At 33.9% G+C, this 21,143-nt stretch overlaps 1 protein-coding gene across 8 annotated transcripts in view; it reads right to left on the reverse strand.

Annotated features, from left to right (window-relative positions):
• LOC117567426 (uncharacterized) overlaps window positions 1-18,745 on the reverse strand; it is a 172,213-nt gene extending 153,468 nt beyond the window's left edge. For all 8 annotated transcript variants that reach the window (XM_052004147.1, XM_034247425.2, XM_034247424.2 and 5 more), the window contains exon 1: window positions 17,761-18,745. In XM_052004147.1, the coding sequence (XP_051860107.1) occupies window positions 17,761-18,476 (716 nt within the window). In that variant the 5' untranslated portion in view covers window positions 18,477-18,745. The remainder of the gene's footprint in view (window positions 1-17,760) is intronic.
• Between the last annotated feature and the right edge of the window lie 2,398 nt (window positions 18,746-21,143).

Consider the following 21,143-nt stretch of genomic DNA (forward strand, 5'->3'; position numbering starts at 1 on the left):
AATTAATTAATTTTAATAATTGGAACACTTTATTTGAAAATGTGAAGGGATATTGACGTGTGAATGTTTAAAGAAAAGAATACAAGAGTAGAGTGAAATTTCATCTTATCTATTTAAGAGATTAATTTAGCGAAAGAAAGAACAAAAATAAGGAACGTAGTATACAATTTTTAAAGGAAATTTGTGTAATTTGAATAAGGCATCATTTTAAGTAAAGAAACAGAAAGCAACAAAAATGTTTGCTGGAAAATTTGCCAAACTTTGTAACAATATAAAACTTCTTGCTAAAAAAAACATTTAAGTTTAATTGGGAAAAGCTACAGTCGAGTGTGCTCGATATCCGCTACCCATTATTAAAAGTGAAACAGTGCGATATTTTTCCTAAGAATTACCAAATTAACCTGCCCCAAAATTACTAAAAATGTACCGAATAATACTACATTCAAAATATGCCATAAAAAAACAAAGTAAATATATTTATATATACCATCTAAAAATATTTCTTAAATAATTTCGAAAATTTGTATACGATCGTAAACAAATATTCAATATGAAATAAAATAGTTTATACATTGGATAATCAATATTAAAGATGTGCCAATATATATATTTCTATGTTGACAATTTAAGTTTGAACTCAATTAAACACATTTTAGATAAACAAAATCGTCTTAACATATTTGCTAGAGAAACTTAAAAATGTTTCTTCAAGAATAATTTAAAGTGCAATTATTTCAGATATGTAGCGCAATCCTGATGACCAATATTATGTTACCAAATTCTTAATTTATTTTCAAAAAGTTCATAAAAATCGTATTTTAATTATCACAGTCCAAATATGATTTATTGTAAGTTCTTAGAATTTTAACAAACAAATTTTATCAATACACATTAAAAACAATCTGTTAATCTTAGGGAGGCGCTAATATAAGAAATATATCTACGATATTAAAGTTGCAACCATTTTAAATAAACTCATCCCGATTACTTAAAACTTTTCAAAATATTTGTTGGAAAATTGCGAATCTTTGCAATCATTTAAAACTACTTGCTAAGAACGATTCAAGTTCAAAGCTAATTAGCAATTTTGTTACGCTAATTTACAAATGTTTCGAGAGCTTTATACCAGGTTGACTAGTCATCGATTCGTTGACTGTCTGCCTCTAAGTACTACTAGTAGTCTGACTGTCTGTCTGTCTGATTGACTTGTTTACTGCCATCCATCGCATTCACAAAACTTGGCTGGCTGCTTTGACTCGACTTTTGGCGCATGGCTCAACGATAATTACATTTCGATGCCAAGCAATTAAAGCGCCCCACAGCTCAAGAACTCTATTGGGTTTAAGTGGGCAATAGACAGCGGGACTGCCAAGTGTCTGTACTTCACAATAACGCAAAAAAAAACCATGAATTAAGTAACATTTCAATGAAAAAAAAACGTAAAGAAGTGAGAAACATGAAATATAAAAATGATAAAGCGTAATCGCAAGCAAACATCGTTGTCGTTGTCAATTACTCAATCAATGAAAGACTCGTTTAATACAGAAAAAATGTATGTATTCAAGTAAATTAATATATAAGCGACGCACAGTGGTGCAAGAAAAATGATTAAAGACAAAGTTATTTTTAAAGTTAAAAATGAAACTGACGGAATTTATCGCGTGCGACAGTCTTTACTAAAACCAATTTAAAAATAAGTGAAGGTTATTCTTAAAGCTTGGGATTATCATTATATTTAGAGCTAAGATTGATTTTAGGAACTTGTTCTGTTTTATTTTTTGATTTGCGTACGAATTTGTTCATTTTTGCAATTATCTTAAAACAGAAAAAATAAATTCCAAAACCAATCTTAGCTCTAATTTAAGTACTAATCTAAGAATAACCTTTTTTTACTTTTAAACTTTGTTTCAGTTTATGTTTTTTCAATGTAAAGACTGTCACACGCGACAAATCATTTAGAGAATTTCCTTTATATTTTACACTGTTTATAATGATTAAAGACATTTCAATTCTATTGCATTTTTATACCAGTAGAGTAGAAGGGTTTTTGAAAGTGTCTGCAGAAAATGTATGTGACAGGCAGAAGGAGTGATCTCCGACCCCATAAAGTATATGGCGATATTGTAATTAGAGACTCTATGAGATAGAGCTATATAGCTCTATATGTATATCCATCCCCGCAAATGAAAGAAAAACAAATAGCAAACGTAATTTTTCACGACTTTTGGCACATATGTATAATAATAACTGCAGTATATATGATTCCTGATTTTAGTTGCGATCAGCTAAAAATTGTAGAAGTACTATAATCAAGTCTTTGTGACTTTGGCTCACAAACTGGAATTTTGTGTACCCTATGGTATATTCTGAATATAGCCCTCGGTATATTATTTTGATATATTTTTAAAAAATGTTTTTTGTTTTGTTTAAATAGATAGCGGATATCTCGGTATATAAAGTTGATATATTTTAAAAATATGTTTTTATTTTTTGTTTAAATAGATAGCGGGTATCTCACAATCGAGCACACTCGACTTCGTCCTTTTTTTGTATTCACTCACCACTGTGCATTGAAATTGTATTCAAATCGTCTAGCATATTATAGTAATTATGCTACTGTTAGATTCTTCTGTTGCCACTACTCGAACAAATTGCTGTGTTTTATGACAAAGCAATCGCGAAGCGTGTGAAAAAAGGTCGAGCACATTGATTATGTGCGAATATTAAAACCAGATACTTTTTTTTCCGTTCGAGTGGGCGTGGCACAGATTAGAATAATGACTAATAACTGAAAAAAACGCATTGGAAATGTAGAATTATTAGTCATTAAGCTGACCAGAGACTCTGGCAAAAATAATTGCTGGGAAGCAATAGAATTTTTTTTGCAAAATAATTTATTAGTTCATTTTCTTCAAATACACATAAATATGTTTAGATATTTTTTTGTAAATTTCGTGTTTGCAGACAATTTAATTATTGCATGTACTAAATTATAATTTTAGGAATCCCTTGCGGCTTCGACCGCATCCACAAACCGCAAACTAATTTCACGCGCAAATACAATAAATTTGAAACGGTTTTGTTGGTCGCTTCGGTCGCTAAACTAAACAACATTTATATCTAATCAATGGACAAACACAAATCACACACGCACACAACAACAACAATAATAATAGCAGTAACAACAATGCTTCGAAGGGTGACAGCAACACCAACAATAGCAACAACAATGGAATCGATGTCAATTTCAAATGACAATTCAATTAAATTTTGAGGCAAATGTCAAACTGAAGCTTTTTAAGCCGATTATAATGGTTTGTTGGTCTATTTAGCCCTTACGTCACACCCCTCTCAGTGCCTTTGGCCACCTCTGACAACCTTTGTTAACTGAATTTTTTATTGTCTTCATTGCTTTTTCTTCAACTCTGCAGTTGCTTTTCTCAGTGCTTTTTTCAATGTGTTTCTTGCTAAATTTTTTCGTACTTTTATATCTGTAAAAATATTAAATTAATGTTTCACCTAAAGAGTATTTCGAGTGCGTTCTTTGCTGTCACTTTGATTGCTCTCAAATTAACTGTGTGATTTGTACTTTTCTCCTTTACTTTGACTTTTGCTTTTGCAATTCGATTTAGCTCTTCAGTTACACTTTTGATTTCAAAAGCTAAGCACTCTATATGTATTTTTGCCTCGGTTGAGCGATAAAGTAGAGCACGTCAAGGTCAATGTCAAGTCGCCTTTTGCGAAACGGTCGGAAAAAATTGGGTAACAACGGCCGCTAGCAAAAAATCGAAATAGAATTAGAAATGAACAACAAACGGAAACAAAAAGTTGAAAAGCAGCAACAAAAATTGGAAACGATGATGATGGGAAATGGCAAACGATGAAACTGCATGAGTTCTCAAGTAGGTTAGCAGTTGAAGTTGGTTAATATACTTTTAGGTGCCTACACTCAGAAAAAAAAACAGTACAATTCGTTCCATAAAATAAAAGTAAGTCAAGAATAATTCATGCTTAAATTTCATTTCTTTACGGAAGTAATATGTTAAGCTACAAATGTAATAAAATGTGAATTATATTAAAAACATGAGCATGAGTTCTAAAGTGGGCTCGCAGTTGAAGTTGGTTAATATACTTTTAGGTACCTATACTCAGAAAAAAAAAACAGTTTAATTCCTTTTATACAATAAAAATAAATCAAGAATAATTCATTCTTAAATGTTATTTCTTTACGGTAGTAATATGTAAAGCTAAAAATGTAATAACATGTGTATTGTATTTAAAACATTCTAAAATAGTCAATTAAAAAATAATGGTTAAATTCAGAGTTTTGTAAATGTCTAATTTAAGCGAGTTACTTTCTAATTTCAGCATAAAAGCTTTTAATTAAAAAATATGAAATTCTTCAAAGCTATTCGGAATTGATCTTAAAATTATTCGAGCTCTAAGATATGAAGAACTTTTTATTAATATACAGTTTCATACTTGTATCAACAATTTTTAGCCACTTTGAATATTTGCCACCGCAAATTCTTGATTAAAACTCTGTGTTTCTCTCAGTGTAGAAGTGGCATTAAATTCACAACGTTTCACAAAATTTGGAATAGAAAATGAATTAATGTTTCTTTAACATATTTTCTTTTCTGCACTGTAAGTTGTTTTGTTTCATAGAACTATATATTTATCGGTTCATGCAATGTATACAGTTAAATTAGCTTGTAAATTATTCAATATAATGTTAATAACACTTTGTGAATAGCTTTTGTTCCAAAAGTTATTTGAATACTCTTTGATTTACCCCCAAATAGATGGTTGCAATTGTTGCAAGCATGTTGCTTTTGTTGGTTTGCGAAATTTTAGAATGGCGCCGCTCACAGAGTGGAAGGTCTACCTGCTAGCTAGGCTCATTTACATGTAATAAACTTAATGATAGCCCCGAGCACAACGCAACGCAACAATCTAACGCATTTGCAATTGCAGCCAACTGCAGCAATCGAATCGGTTCGGTTGCAACTTCAGATCCACTTGACATAGCTGCAAACATAATTGCCACATGCCCGCGACATTCGAGTTTGGCTGTCGAGCTTATCGCCACAGCACACACACATACACGATATCAGACGAGCAGGGGCAGGGGGAATAGAGTGCGACCGTCATGCACATCACTCATACGCCATGTTTGTCCAGTCGATGCTTAAAAAGTTAATGACTAATTTTCGCTCACACACACAAAAATAAAAAAAAAAAGAAATAGCGAGTAAAGATTGGAGTCATGTTAAATGACACACTAGCGTATACCCTGTAATATGAAAAAATAATAATAAAAAGAAGAATCGAAGATGAAGAATCGATTTAAAATCATTTCATTTCATTTTTTATTTAGCTTGTCAATAAGGAAATATATTGATGAAAAACAGTGACTAATGCACACACTCCCTTTTGGTATTGTGGTTTCCAGGGTATCGCAAATGAGAGCCTGGCAACGGCCGTCACTTGCCCGGGACGCATGTCTGGCCACATAGCGTAGCCATAGCCAAGGGAGGAGTGAGCAGGGAGGGAGGGGAGCTGTGTTGGCTTTACCGCTGCCATGTTGTTGTTTCAGCTGCACAACACGACGAACGAGCAAAGAGGCGACGAGGCGGGGACAACTGTCTGCCAGGCGAAAATGCAATGCGAGGCTCGCGAACTGACGTTATAATTAATGAAAATTTCCAGCATTTGCTGTTGATGTTGCTGCTGTTTCCATATGGCAAAGCCAAAAGCAAAACATTCAACCAGCATACATCGAGAAGGGGTGAACAGGGAAGGGGGGAGGGGCGAAGAAGGAGCACAGCGGGAGCATGCATACTACATAAGTTGGCTAATACGATTTTGATTTTGGTGGCCAACATTAGAATGCCATTAGGTTTTCGACCAGGCACTTTTTGATGAGCATTTGGTTGGCAATTTGCAATTTGCATAAATCGCAGCGGTGCATAAATTATGCGTCTAAATATTGGCAAATTGCCAGCAATCAAGAGCTTAAATCACAGTTATAATCTGTGACAGAATGTAGAGTTCGATACTCCTACTACATGTATTTTATATCTTTATGGGGATTCACAATAAAGCATCTCAAATTATACTATTACTATATCAAAAGGAGCACCATACTTTTAATGTTATGTTTATTTAATACGGAATGGTAAAGATTTTGTATACTTTCATTTTCCCACAATGTATTAAAAATTGAATTGGGATGATGTATTTACTTTTTTGTTTTTGTTAATTTTATTTAAACTTTTATTTAAAAGAGTTTGATAGATAGAGTTGTAGATAATATCAATCACAGTAGAAAGTATAAAGCATTAAAGATTATTAGCTAATTTTTCATATTCATATTTTCAATTCAGTAAATTCATTCCATGTCTGAAAAATATTATTTTAACCACTAATTAACATACAAAAATAACATGTTAAGTATTTCTAATTTCATATAATTTGGTCACACTTAAGAAAATATTGTTTATTTTTGACTTGCGCTTTTAAGCCTTGAGAAATTCAAAATGCAAAACATGAAAGATAATCTAGTGTCAGTTCTTCAACAAAAAATATATTAAAATTAGAATGTAATGTATATTTTTTATATTGCCATTTATATTATTCTTTTTTATTTTCTATCTTATTACTTCATTCACTTTTCGTTCCACTTCTAGCTGCCTTAAATTCCAGTACAAATGTCTTAAACATTCCTGTGACATATTTCGCTTAAAGTGCAAAAAAAACCTTTTATCTTCTCACATTTCTCTTCTCTCGCTGTTGCTTCTTTCTTCTCTTTTTTTTAAGTTAATCCCATTTACAACGTGAGCTTTTTCATTTGATGTTATATGTGCAACACTTTGAGTGGCATTTCGTGGCCCTAATTAGATTGTATTAAACCAATTGGCCAACAACGGACCACAGAGCCATTTAACGATGTCTTCGTATTTAACTGAGTAAATTGTAAAACAGTCCATTTAAAGAGAGAACTATTCGATTATAAAACGATTAATTAAACCAGCAATTGAGATGAAAAATAATGTCGATGAGGTTATTAACTGCAATTCAAACAGAAATTATGATTTAACGAAGGAATTTATTTGACAATGATATTCTATTATAAAAAACTTTTAAATTCGATTCATAAATGAGAGAATGAAATTACAATTTTATTTTGAGATACTTTTAAATGAATATGAGTTTTGTATTTTGAATGAATATGAAATCTTAAAGTCGATGAGATTATTATCATTCTTTATTAACTGCAATTTAAACAGAAATTATGATTTAACGAAGAAATTTATTTGACAATGATATTCTATTATAAAAAACTTTTAAATTCGTTTCATGAATGAGAGAATGAAATTACAATTTTATTATTAAATTGTGTTTATAAATATGACTTTTGTATTTTGAATGAATATGAAATCTTTAAACGCATCTAAACTGTGATAAATGAAATCCTCGTTCGCTTTAAATTTTATGTTAAAGTTCATTAGCTAGTCGCTTAACATAAGCTGTGACTTATTACAACTGGCACAAAAAGTTGGGACACGTGTTTTCCTAAGTACTTGTAAGTTGATGCTTCGGCGCTTTTTTCGTGGAACTCAGATTCTATGGAGTTGGACTCGATAAATAGCTGGGGATTGTTTCCACTCGAAATCAAATTCGCCAAAAAACAAATAACGTAAATAAAACAAAAATAAAAACAGTGAAAAAAAGAACTTTTGCATAAATCTGTGGCACGACGCAGAGTTGTGTTGTGTTGTGTTGTGAGTGTTGGCTGCTTCTTTGATTTATGGCCCCAAAAGTCGCGCACGTTTTTCCCTTGCCCCCCCTGTCCCCCTGTAAAACTCCATCCACTCTCTCATTCCGCTGTGGCAACGAGCATTGTTTGCACTTTGTTGCAGCCAGAGGAGACAAAGTAAGAAAACAAAAACAAATTTCTGCACTTTACAATTGCGAATGCATTTTCCATGGAACGTAAATAGAAGCTATTTAGTAAAATGTGCACGAAAAGCAAAAGCAACAACAACAGCAACAACAACATCAAGAACAACAAACAACAGCAGATACAACAACGGGCAAACGGTACAACAAGAGGCGTGGCATGCAACAGCAGACGCAGAGGAGAGGAGAGGCGAGGCAGTTTGGTTGTGCGGCTGTTTTTGAGGTCAATGTACAAAACAGAGGCAAAGCAGCATTTATTACGACTTAATGTGCTGCTCGAGGGCCTGAGGAGAACCAGTGGAGGGGGGTCTAGAGGGGAGAGGGGAGAGGAGACTCGCAGGGGACCCAACAGATGAGTTGCAGTTTGCCAGAAGAGGCTCTAATTTCGTGTTTAAACTGCTTTTCACACACAGATACACAGACGCAGACACAGATACAGATACAGATACAAAAGCCACAGCAGCTGACTGCGATGCTGCTGCTGTTGTTGTACTTTTGTTAATAATAATAATAATAAAGGAATATTTATATATATGTATGTATATAGAATGCAGCGCAGTTAAACAAGTGGAAATAAAACCAAAGCTAGAGCCAATGCAAAAGGGCTGACAGCAGGAGGCGAACTACACACAGCTTTAAAGGCGGAGTTGCCACAAAATGAGGCACTCTGCAGCAACAACAACCACAACAACAACTGTGGACCATAAAAAAGTCTACAATGAAAAAGAAAATCATATGAAAATGAAAATGGGAATAAAATAAAGAGCCAAACGAGAATCATTTTAAAGGCAGATCGAGATTTTGATACACTGTTATAAGATACTTTTACTGACTTACAAAATTATAAAATATTTGTATTGCTAATATAAAAAAACATTAATAATTTTAATGTTATTGAGAGTCCTAGACAATTTATCTATCTTCAGATGTTTAGTTATTGCTTTAAACATAATTAGAAAGTTAAAAAAGTAACATAAAGTACTATAAAACATTTTTAAGTTAATTCAAATTTAAATAATTTCTTACATACGATTTAACACTCAAAGTATTGCCCATATGATATCAAATGAAAAAGCTCACTTTATAAATAATATTTATTAAATCCATATAACTGCGATTACACGCTTTTTTAGTGAAACTATTCATTACCAAAAGAATTGAATGAAATTGTATGCGAATCGCAAAATAAAGTTTATTTGCTTGAAACCTTTTAACTTAAACGCATTGCATTTAACTGAATATTTTTGATTTTTGCACAATTTTTGAGGCACAAATGAAAAGCAACGTTTATTGACTCAAAGCAAATATAATATAATTAATTAATTAATTGAATTTCATACTGCACTTAATAGCAACGTATGTAATAACTTTATGCCTATTAATATTATATTGTGCTTCATTATTCTTTTCGAAAAGAGATTAAAGGCAGAGCATCTCTCATAAATATAATGTTCTTTTATTTAATTTTCCCATAAGTGCATAATTTTTGTTCATTATGATGTTGCACCTATCGACTGTATATATTAAATATATAATATCTTACTCAACATGGGAAATAATAAAGAACTTGCTTCATAAACATAATATAATTTTAATTGCATTGCACATTGCACATAATTGCATCATTAACATTGCACTTATCGGCAGAGCAGAGTATATTTATTATATCTTCTTCGAATTAGGAACTCTTCTAACCCTTGCATAGAGTATCTTCATTTTTAACAGAGCCAAGTTTGGTGGCTCTGTGGATGTGGCCATGACTGCATGTGGTCTAGTGTGCGGGCGGTGGGGGCGTGGCAGACAGCCAACGCGTTGCCATCTGTTGGAGTAGGGAGAGGGGATAGCAGAGGAGGAGGTGTGGAACGCTGTGTGTGCAAAAGGAAACAGACAAAACAGAGCACAAAACTTGCGCCTGACTTCACGAGGCGTTTGCATTTTGGCTACTTAGCTGGTTGTTCTACTTAGTTGTTGTTGTTGTTGCTGTTGTTGTTGTGACTGTGGTTGTTGCCGTTCTAGTGCCTGTAGTTGCAGCAAATTAGTTGGCCACTCAACATATTCATTTTGGTAATCGAGTGTAATCGCTTTCAACACAACGCTGTGGGCGTGGCAACAATGCAGTCCGCTTAAAGCTGCCCACAGGCCAATCAGCTGCAAAATATGCGCTATGCCGAGGGCGTCTATTTGTAAAGTGGAGCAGAATAAGCAAGGGAGAAAGAGGAAGCATACAAAGAGAAAGAGAAAGAGAGAAAGGGAGATTAGAGACTTGCCTAAGGTTGGGATTATCTAGGTGGCTTATTAGCTGGCAACGCTTCGTGGAACTAATTTAGATATTAGACGGTTTGATTGTATCTTTAAAGAATTTAAACCTACTGCAAGATCCAGCATTTCATTATCAACTCAAACACTTGTATTTAGACACTGTAAATTAGATACAGTATTTATTATAACAATGTTCCAATATATAATATAATATTATTTCATTAAAATAGACAACGGAATATGAAAATATGGAGTTTGGATCATTTAAAATTCATTTTGCAACATATAGTAACATACAGTATATATATGGTAAATAGTATTATGACAGTATTTTTATATTTCCGAAATGGATTAAACAAAAACCGAATAAATAATTTTATATGCTGCTTAATTGATTACTATGTTTATTTACTGCTTTGGTTGTTAAAAAAATATGCTTAGAATATTATAGTATATTTTGAATTTATTGGTATTTTGTAATACCAAGTATACCTTTTGGTATATTTAAGTATTTTTGTCGGTATACAAGTTTTGAATATTTCTATGATAATGATGTTAACAATAAACTTAAACTTATATGCATTATTAATATGTGTATTTATTGCTTTGGTTGTCAATCAAATGTGCTTAGTATTTTATGGTATATTTTGAATTTATTGGTATATTGAAATACCGAGTATACATTTTGGGACATTTAAGTATTTTTGTCGGTCTTGAATATTTCTATGGCAATAATGATGTTAACAATCAAATATTAAACTTTCATGTATGCTCTTTTCAATTAGAACGATTTTACGACCTTTTGCCAATGTTATTAACAATGCACAAAATAAGTTTGTAACTCTTGATCATGACCACAAATACTCGCATCTAAGCTCCATCAAACTTTGCTTTGAACTTAAAGTTTACAACTTTGTGTTGCAGCTGCAGATGTTAGCAACAAAAGCTTTAACAAAAAATTCGAATCGAAAAATAACAACAACAACAAGTTGTAGTCAAGTTGGGGATATGCCAAACAATGCAACTGCTATGAAAACAATGCCAAATGCAATGCCAAAAAATTGCAAATAACATCAAGAGGCAGCAGAATGCGGCACGACTAAATATACGACACGAGTAGCTGCAGTTCCAAGCAGAAGTCCCAACAAAACAGTAACTAAAGTTTAAATAAAGTGACGCTCGGTCCGACTAAAAGCTACCCTATAAAAGTTGAAAATAAACGAAACAGTTGATACCCTATGAAAACTAAATTATGTAGTCTATGTGAAATAAATGAACTCTTGATTTTTTATTTTTAAGTTGTTAAACTAATTCTGTTTAAGTATCAAATACTTGATTTAAGCTACAAAATTTTCAAAGCAATCGAGACTTAATTTACAATTTTATTCTTGCTATTAGGTTCTTAATTGAATGATTTTCATGTCATATTCTTCTTAGTTATTATTCCCATGGTTCAGTTAGCAGAGCAGTTGAGAATCATTCTTCATGTGGACCGAGAACATGGATAAAAATCTTTGCGATTCGTTGAAAAGCATTTCGTAAGTATTATTTAACTAATAAGTGCAGCTAAATATGATAAATGTTAGTTAATAATATAATATTTAATAAAAATAAAACAAATTGAAATTACCAAAAAAAAATTAGTCGTTTATTTATACATTTTCATACTGAATTAAAGAATTCGAAGTATTTTTCAGCCTTAACATAAATACCAAATATAAGAAGTTTGAATATATGCGATTAAAGCGAGTAAGAAAGCTGCAGTCGAGTGTGCTCGACTCTGAGATACCCGCTACCCATTTTGAATAAAAGCAATATTATGCGGTATTATTCTCAAAATATACCAAAAATGCTACAGAAATACTAAAAACATACCAAATAGTATATTCGGTATATCGATATAGTAGATCATTCAAAATATACCATAGACGGCACAATATACCAGATTGTCAGCCAATGCAACTAAGACCCCTAGTAAGTAGGCGTTTTTGCCCATACAAAAGTATTTCTTTATGGGTGTGGCAAAAATTTGAAACAAACTTGATCTGCGTGCAAACATAACAAATGCTGTCGAAAAAAACTATAGATCTATCTCTAATAGTCTCTGAGATATAGGTGTTCATACGGACGGACGGACAGACAGACAGACACACAGACGGACAGACGGACATGGATCGTCTCGGCTGTTGACGCTGATCAAGAATATATATACTTTATAGGGTCGGAGATGCCTCCTTCTACCTGCTACATAAATTTTCTGCCAGCACAAAGTTATAATACCCTTCTACCCTATGTATTAAATATAGTATTAAATAGTATAGTATATAGTATTAAATTTTAATACTAAACTTAACAATTTCCAGTATATTTGAGTTAAACTCGCATCTTTTCCTGAGTAACTAAAGGGTATGAAAACGCTTGCATTACAAAGCAAATAAAATGCAGCTTTATGAATATTATTCTGACTAATTGTGTGACGAGTGCTTCCTTAATGCCAAGTTTATAGCTTACTTTCTCTGCGAACAAAAAACCGTTAGCGTGCGACAAGTGTTTGCGTTACAGGGTATAACAAGCAATTGGAAATGCGATTGCAATAGCAATAGCAAAAGCAATTGGAATAGCATTTGCAATTGCAATTGCAATTGCGAGTTATTACATTACACTTTCAACGTCATCGTCGCGTCGTTTGGAGTCACTTAAACGAGATAAATCAACGTGGGCGATTACACAATATCTCATTGTATCCGAGTGTGAGTGTATCTGCATCTGCATCAGCATCTGTTGTATCTGTATCTGCAGATGTGTCTGTGAGTGTCGACAATTGAGGCGTGCTGGCATGACTGTGCAAAAAGAGTAACAAACTACAACAGCAACAACAACAACAAGAGCAACAACAAAACAAACTTTTGCCACAACTGGGAAAACTGCAAAAGGCGCTCGCGCCATTGGAGCAGTGGGTCGCACTTGGAGTGAGTGGTAAGTAAGGTAAGGTGGGGGTCGGGTCGCACACTCTGGGGTCTTGTGGCATGAAGGAAAATGTGGAAAAACCTGTACAAAGCGTACCAAGTCAATAGCGACCCGTTGATTATCGCCGCAGCGTATGGAAAATAAACAAAAACATAAAAAACAAGAGACAAAAACAAAACAAAACAAAACGAAACAAGAAAAAAAAAGATGATGACTACATACAACAAACTGCAGTTGAAGTTGTCGTTGTATTTGTAGTTGTTATTCTCATTGTTGTTGTTGTTATTGTTGTTGTATTTTAATGGACGATAATTAAAGTTAAATGTTTTGTACGGCGACTTGTGATGTTGCGACTGGCAAAAGACGAAAGACGAACGACAAACGACAAACGACGAATGGCAAAAATTGTATTTTGTCTTTTTTCGTTTTTTGTTAATGTTTTTGTATAAGAAAAAATTAAATTTTAATGACTCTAGGTATGTATGCTAGTGAAGTTCTTGGCAACTGCAACGTGCGAAGGCCACGCAGCAAAAACCAACAATTGAGGTCGCAATGAGTTTTTAACTTCAAGTCAAAACGTATCGTCAACAGGTTTATTTTGCGCACAAAAACATGCCGAAATTAAGCTTAACCAATGCAATTAAATCTATAAGATTTATTTGACTGCATCTGCAAAAGGCAAAACATACGTTTATTATTAGCTTCACTTAATGCTAATTTATATAGTTGCAATTTAATATCTGTGCAACATTTGTTCATGTTTAATTCACAAATATATTTCAGTTTAATTATTTTTACACCCACTAGCCATAGAGTAGTAGGGTATTATAAGTTTGTGTCTTAAGAAAAAGGAGAAGGAGTCGCCATATAGAATATTTATCCTAGATAAGCAACAAACATTCTGACAATCTGGCGTACTTTGTTCTTTATGGTATATTTGAAATGTTATAGTATATTGTTATATTAAATATATTCTTAAGTGTATTTTTAGTATTTTTCGGTATATTATTTTGGAATATTTTAAATGTTATAGTATATTGATATACTAAATATATCATTCAGTCTACTTATAGTATTTTTCTATATACAATCTGGCATACTCTGTACTTTATGGTATATTTTAAATGTTATAGTATATTGTTATACTAAATATATTCTTAAGTGTATATGTAGTATTTTTCGGTATATTATTTTGGTATATTTTAAATGTTACACTAAATATTATTACTAAATATATCATTCAGTGTATTTGAAGTATTATTTTGGTATATTTTAATAATAATGGCACTGTTTTCCTTATATTGAAAATTAATCGCGTGTATTCCACAGTCAAGCACACTTCACTGTAGCTTTCTTAATTAAGATTCTTTTTGTATACTCTTTTTGTATAGGGAAAAAGGCATACTGACTACGTATCTTAGTATCTATCTGGTATATTTTGCATGGTTTACTTTGACTGCAGTACTACTACTATAAAAATACTTTATATATAATTTGGTTTATTTTAGTATTTTTGCGCTTTATGAAATATGTATAGTTTTTTTTTTTTTTTAAATAATATCGGACTATTTTGCTTTTATTCGAAATGGTATCTCACAATCGAAAACACTCTTTCTTATTTGTTAATTTTCCAACTTAACTTCTAATTTTACTATGCTCAAAAAAATTTTATATCTTATCACCTACAAAACAATCTCTTTATTTCTATTCCCACATATAAAAAATAGAACAGAACTTCTAAACTAAATTAAATCAATACTCACGGTTAACTTACGCAAAAGTTAATCTATTACTTGTGACTAATAAAATAATAATAAACAATAATCAATTTGCATGGCGCCTCTACGTAGATTGTACTTAACTTTGATAAATAAATAATCATTAAAAATTGACATTCAAGTTGTGGGAAGCAACAGTTTGTCGAATAGTAAAATATATACCAGTTATTTATGCAAAATAGCAACATTTTGGCAATTGGCAAAGCTAGAAAACGTGTTTCGGGCATTTAAATAATTAATTAATTCAGTGAGAACAACAAAAACTCAGTCCGCAAAATGCATTGTAAAAACATAAAAGCAACAATTTGGCTGCCTAAAGATGCGCAATAAAATTTAATGCAGCGCAAAGATTGAAACAAACACACACACACATACGAACATATAATAAAAAAAATAAGAAGAAAATGTTTTCATGTTTTGTGACCGACGTGAAACAAAAACAACAACAACAACAGCAGCAGCAACAAAAAACGAGAAGAAAAAAAATAAATCAAAAAGAGTTCAACGACCAAAAGTTGAAATTATTTCCGACAGCGAACGAACGAAGCGACGACAAACGACGAGCGTCGTGCCGAAGCACAGCCGAAGTGCTCTAGAGAGAGACAGAGAGAGGGGGGGGCATCTGCTGGGCAGTAAAACGTACTGAGAGATACAATACTTCATAGTCAGATAGATGGCATTTGATATGCGTGCGTTGCGTGTGGAAGCAACAGAAAAACAGATCCAAAACAGAACCTTTTGCCTCCGCTCGCTTATCGATGGTGACGACAACGACAACTTTGTAAATTTATGCATGATTTGCATGCAACAACAACAACAATGACAACAACAACAACTGCAACAGCAGCAACAACTATTAATTAGAATGCAAAGAGAGCAGCAGCCAAATGTTGAAAAGTTTTGCTTATGCTGCAGCCGAAAAAAAAAAACATCAAGCCAAGTTGCAGACACAAATACATCTGTCGAGACTGAGTCTGCTGTTGGATGTATCTACACACACATGTGTGTATAGAACTTGTATCTGAGGGATGTGCGCATGCAGGAAGCTCGTCTCGCCCACGCGCCATAAATTCAGAATCGTTTTCGCTCTTCGCGAACGTTGATAAATGAACGCATGTTTTGCGTATCTTTAAGATACAAAATGCACTTGCATGCGACGCCGTCGACGTCGCCGTTGCCGACGCTGCGCATTTTTAATGAGCGGAAATTAGTTGGCATTGTGCTGTGAGTATCTGCGGCACACACACATACACACACACAGACACTTAAATACATCCATATGCAAAACTACAACGACAACCAAATGTATCCGTTAGCTATAAATTAAACAGCTGACGAGCCGCGTGCCGAGATACTTAGATACTCAGATACTTGGTACCGTGCCGTGACGTTTAAGCGCGTAGCTTACAGATACATTTATTTAATCACCTTTTAGCGCACTTTGCTACACAATTATCTGTCAGATAAATTATCAAAATTATTTAATGGCGCACTTTTCTATTGTACTTGAATTTTTGCATTCGTGCTCAACTCGTTTCTCAAGCATTTTATGGATGCTTCTGCTTCAGTCTTTGTGCAATTTGGCAAAGTATCTCCGAGATATATTTAGTATTTCTGTTTTTAGCACAATTTTGGCAACATTGCTACATTTTCAACGATTTCCTCTTTTAGCTTTGGGCACAAAAAAACAAGTCCAAACCCTAGACGAAATTATTCGTGCATAGAGTAAAAGATATTTCTGCTATATGATTTACATGGTGCAGCTGCTTCAATCACAAAAGTTCCAAGTAAAGTTATTTGGTATATTAATAGACTTTTGCTATCGTTAATGTTTTCATTCCAAGTGTTAAGTTTTTAGGCAAATCTTAGTTAACACATTAACAGGTTATTTACTCTTTCAACTTGAGGCGACAAAACAATTCCAAGCTATAGCAAATTAACTGAACATGAAGTGTTGGAAATATTCAAATTATTGTTGTAATACTCAAAGATAAATAAAACGATGTTTTCTTTCTTTTGTTTGCATTACAAGTTTGTAATTTAATAAAATCTAAAGTCAGCCAAGTCTAAATAAATATATTTTCAATTTAAAAATTAAGTATAGTACACTTTATTGTATTATTTATTGTATTGCTCAAATAAATAAATCTAAATATTGTAGTTAGATTTACACCTTACGTATTTGCTCAACAATTTGTCTGCTTTGTTATGATAAATTTACATTTTTTCTCACTTTTCTACTATGTAAAAGTTATTCTCAAATACAGTGGCGAGCAGAAGTGGAAACATGTTTGAAACTCCTGACTTTAAGGTGATGTAAAATTCGTAAAAATACGTTAATCGATTTAATTTCTTTTTTCCAATAATCTTTAATTATTTCTACTATATATAAAAAGAACAAATTTTCAAAAAACAATTTGCTTATATTTTAAATAATTTTTTAATTAAAAAAAGGCCAAAAATAGCCTTTCTCACTTTTCTACTATGTGAAACTTATACCCAAATATCTGTTTTCTACTTTTTTTTGTCATTTTATACAACTGCAATAATTATTTTTGTACTATTTTCAAACAGATTTTCCAAGAGTCATTTTGTACATTTTTCGCTGCGTTTCATCTGCAAGAATTCTTTTGCTTTTATCTTAATCTCCCTCTCAAGTATGTAGTTTCTTCATCGCTATTTTTGGTCATTCATCAAGCACACAATTTGCAATTAATTTAGCTATATAGTTGATGGATTGAGCTGAGCCAGTTTTACGAGTGTTTCGCTTTGCAATTGGCTAATTACTCACCTGTCTGATGACTCTGATGAATCGTAACGATCCAGGCAGCGTTTCTTTTTGATTCCTCCTCGATCTCCTCGAGTTGCTGCTGTTGTTGTTGTTGTTGTTGCAGTTGTTCGCTTCGTTGATGTTGCTGCTGTTGCAGTTGTTGTTGTTTTTGTTGTTGTTGCAGTCTTTCTGGCGCCCTGATAGAGCTGAGATCGCAATGCGTTGATATCCAATTTGGCAGCTGCCGCTGCTGCAGTCCGACAATGCGACAATGTTGCAGGCGCTGCACAGTTGTCGTTGTCGTTGCCGTTGCTGTTGCCGTTGTCCCTGCCTCGTTTGGTGCCGTGCACGATGCCAATGCTGCTTGTGGGCGGCAGCAAAATGGGCGTGTTAAATGTGCGCGTTGCCGTCGATGCCTTGAGCGGCTTTGGCGGTGGCTTTAAGTCAATATTTGGCGGTGGTGTAGCGGGTGGTGCCAATGTTGCAGCCGTTGCTGTTGTTGCAGAGGCAGTTGTTGCTGCTGCTGCTGCTGTTGCTTTTGTTGTTTCTGTGGCGCCGCCAACTGTCAAACTGCTCAAATTGACGCCGTTTTTCAGCTGATCAAACAGTGACAAAGCCGCGCTCGAGGTTAAAGTTTTCTTTCCTATTGTTGTTGCTGCTGTTGTTGTTGTTGTCGCTGGCTCGTTGCTTTTTTCTTTAGCCTTTAACGCGGAGTCCTTTAACTGAACGCCTGACATTTTCCCTGCTTTTGTAGAGCTTTTGAACTCGTATTTTGTATGCACTTTTCTTTAATTGTTTATTTGCCTTTATTTGTTTTACTTGTTTGCAACGTTCTTTTTAATTGCTTTGCCTTGACTTCTGGGTTGTTGTTGCCACTTCTTTGGCTTTTGCTTTCAACTGAATGCGCCACATTTTGTTCAATTTGCATTTGCTTTAAGCTCACGTCGTATTTATTTTTTTAATCTCTTTGTATTGTACTTTTACTTTTATTTGTTATTAATGTTAATCATTAATCTTTTTGTTTTCCATTTTTAATTTGCTAGAATTAAAAATAACAATATAAGTAAAGAAATAAAGAGAACCCAAAATCTTCAGCAAGAAATAGCTTTTGTATTAATGTCTCTCAATTTTACAATCTTCTTGAGATTATTTCACTTTTATGCTGAAATATACTGATCAAATTTATTATGAATGAATGACATTCATTTTGCAAGTCATCAGGGAAAACCCTTAACATTGAACTTCAATTCTTCAATTCTTATAAACATAATCTTATCCAAATTAGATTGAGTATTATAAACTCTAATCTACTTTACTTTTGGGGCTCTATTCATAGCACTTTTTCGCTTTATTCATCAATTCTTATTAAATATTTTGAATTTGCTAACCATTATGACGTTGAATTAATTCTTCGTAGGCATGTTTCACTGTACTACTGCAATATCAATTGCCTTTTATAAATTATTCACAATTTCAATTGGTATCTGCGAGGTTGCACGAATTACTTTTATTTGCTGTTGTATTTTTATTGCACTTCACTCAAATTACTGCAATTTTTGCCTTTTAATCACTTTTTTTTTGCTGATGTATATAAATTTACATATAATATTTTTCGTTAAATGTGACACATTTGATTTCAATTTTTTGCACTTAATCAGCAGAACATTTATTTATTGCTTTTCGTCGAATATTTCAATTTTCTGGATTTGCCTGACCGCGGTTTATGAATAAATTAGTGAATGTATTCATATGGCATTATGAATGGCAGCTAATTTTCTTTTTATGCGAATTTCATTCGTTTCCGCCGCTTTTATTGTTGTTGTTGTCGTTGTTGTTGTTGTTGGGGCTTTTGCATTTGCAGTGTGCACACACCAAAAAATACATAAAAAAACAAAACCAATGTTGTTTTGTTTTTCTTTCTTTTTTTTGCAAGCTTTGCAAACAGTTAACCGGTTCTCGCGTCTCTTTAGCTTTTGTTTGTCGAAACAGCGAAACCGACACAGAAATCGAACAAGAGGAAACAGCAACAGAAACTGAAACACTAAGAGTCAGAAATCAAGCATTTGTTTAACAACAAAGTCAAACAAATCTAATCAAATGCATTCCATAACACATAAGCACCAACACAAACACGAGCTCAGACACACACACACGCGCGCGCACTCTCTTATATGCATATGTGTATGTATGTATATGCGTAAGTAGAAAACACATGCACATAGACGTTATCAATGCTGCTTTTTCAGTAGGGGCCGCGTTGTCTAATGATTAAAAGTATTGTTTAGAAATAACAACAATAAAAAAACGCGCACTGATTGTCGATGCTGCTGTTGTTATTGTTTCTGTTATTATTGTGGAAAGATTTGACTCAAGTCGAACTTTTGCGAACTGCAAAACGGAAAGCTCAAAAAAAGTGCGCGTTGCCCTCTCGTTGCTCGTTGCTTTGGCTGCTGGCCTCTGCCTGCGACTGACTATGGTCACGATTGCCGCCGCTTTGGTGTGGGGGACTAAGCCGAACCGCAAGCCGAATGAAGTCGCGGCGAGCCGAGCGAGCCCCACACGAAGTGCTTAACCAACTAGAACCGAGCAGCAAGCAAGAAACGAATCAACAGCCCAAGAACGAACACGCGGACGAGCAACGACCGCCACTTCGTTTTTGGCAGCCGAGCGCCAAACGACATACGAGCGCCAAGTGGCGATAGAGTGTTCGTCAGCATGATGAGGGTGGGGGGTAACAAGAAGTAACGATGGCAAAATGCAAGCGATGCGATGTTCACTTTTGATTTCTGTGCAGCGACAGCAGGTTTGGCATACTCTGTGTGCCCAGTTGTTGATGGGTGCGAGTGTGAGTGCGAGTGCGAGGGGGAGATCGATACGATGAGTGCGAGAGAGGGAGAGGCAGCATGGGGAAGCCGGTTGTGCGGCTGCCGCTGCCGCTGACTGCTTGTTGCGCCACAAGCCCACACGCTTTTTTATAATTCTTTTGCTTTTTGTTTTTTACATGATTTGGTTTTGTTTGAAATCCCACAGAGAGGAAGTTCAATATTTAGTTTTTGGGGTTACGCCGTAGATTTGGCCAGTTTAAGTGGGTGGCAGGCAACTCTGCACAATGATGTTGTATGCTAATGTCACACGCTACCTGTTGATTTGCGTGAGAAAAAACAATCAACGCTGCACCTTGGACAGACAGCAGGCAGGTAAAGCAACCGGTTTGCTTTCAGTGTGAAATACGAGAATCTTTGAACTATTTGAGCTAGATATATAAATATAAATAGGAATTGGATCAAATTGAACACAATTTATGGTTTGTAATGATTAACTTGGTCTTTTATTTATGAACAAATCGTTACTTTTAGAAAGAAACAAGGCTCCATAATTTCTTGTTACATCCAAGCAGCAAACAC

Source organism: Drosophila albomicans, chromosome 3 (genome assembly GCF_009650485.2).
Source record: "Drosophila albomicans strain 15112-1751.03 chromosome 3, ASM965048v2, whole genome shotgun sequence".
Classification (NCBI taxonomy): Eukaryota; Metazoa; Arthropoda; class Insecta; order Diptera; family Drosophilidae; genus Drosophila; species Drosophila albomicans.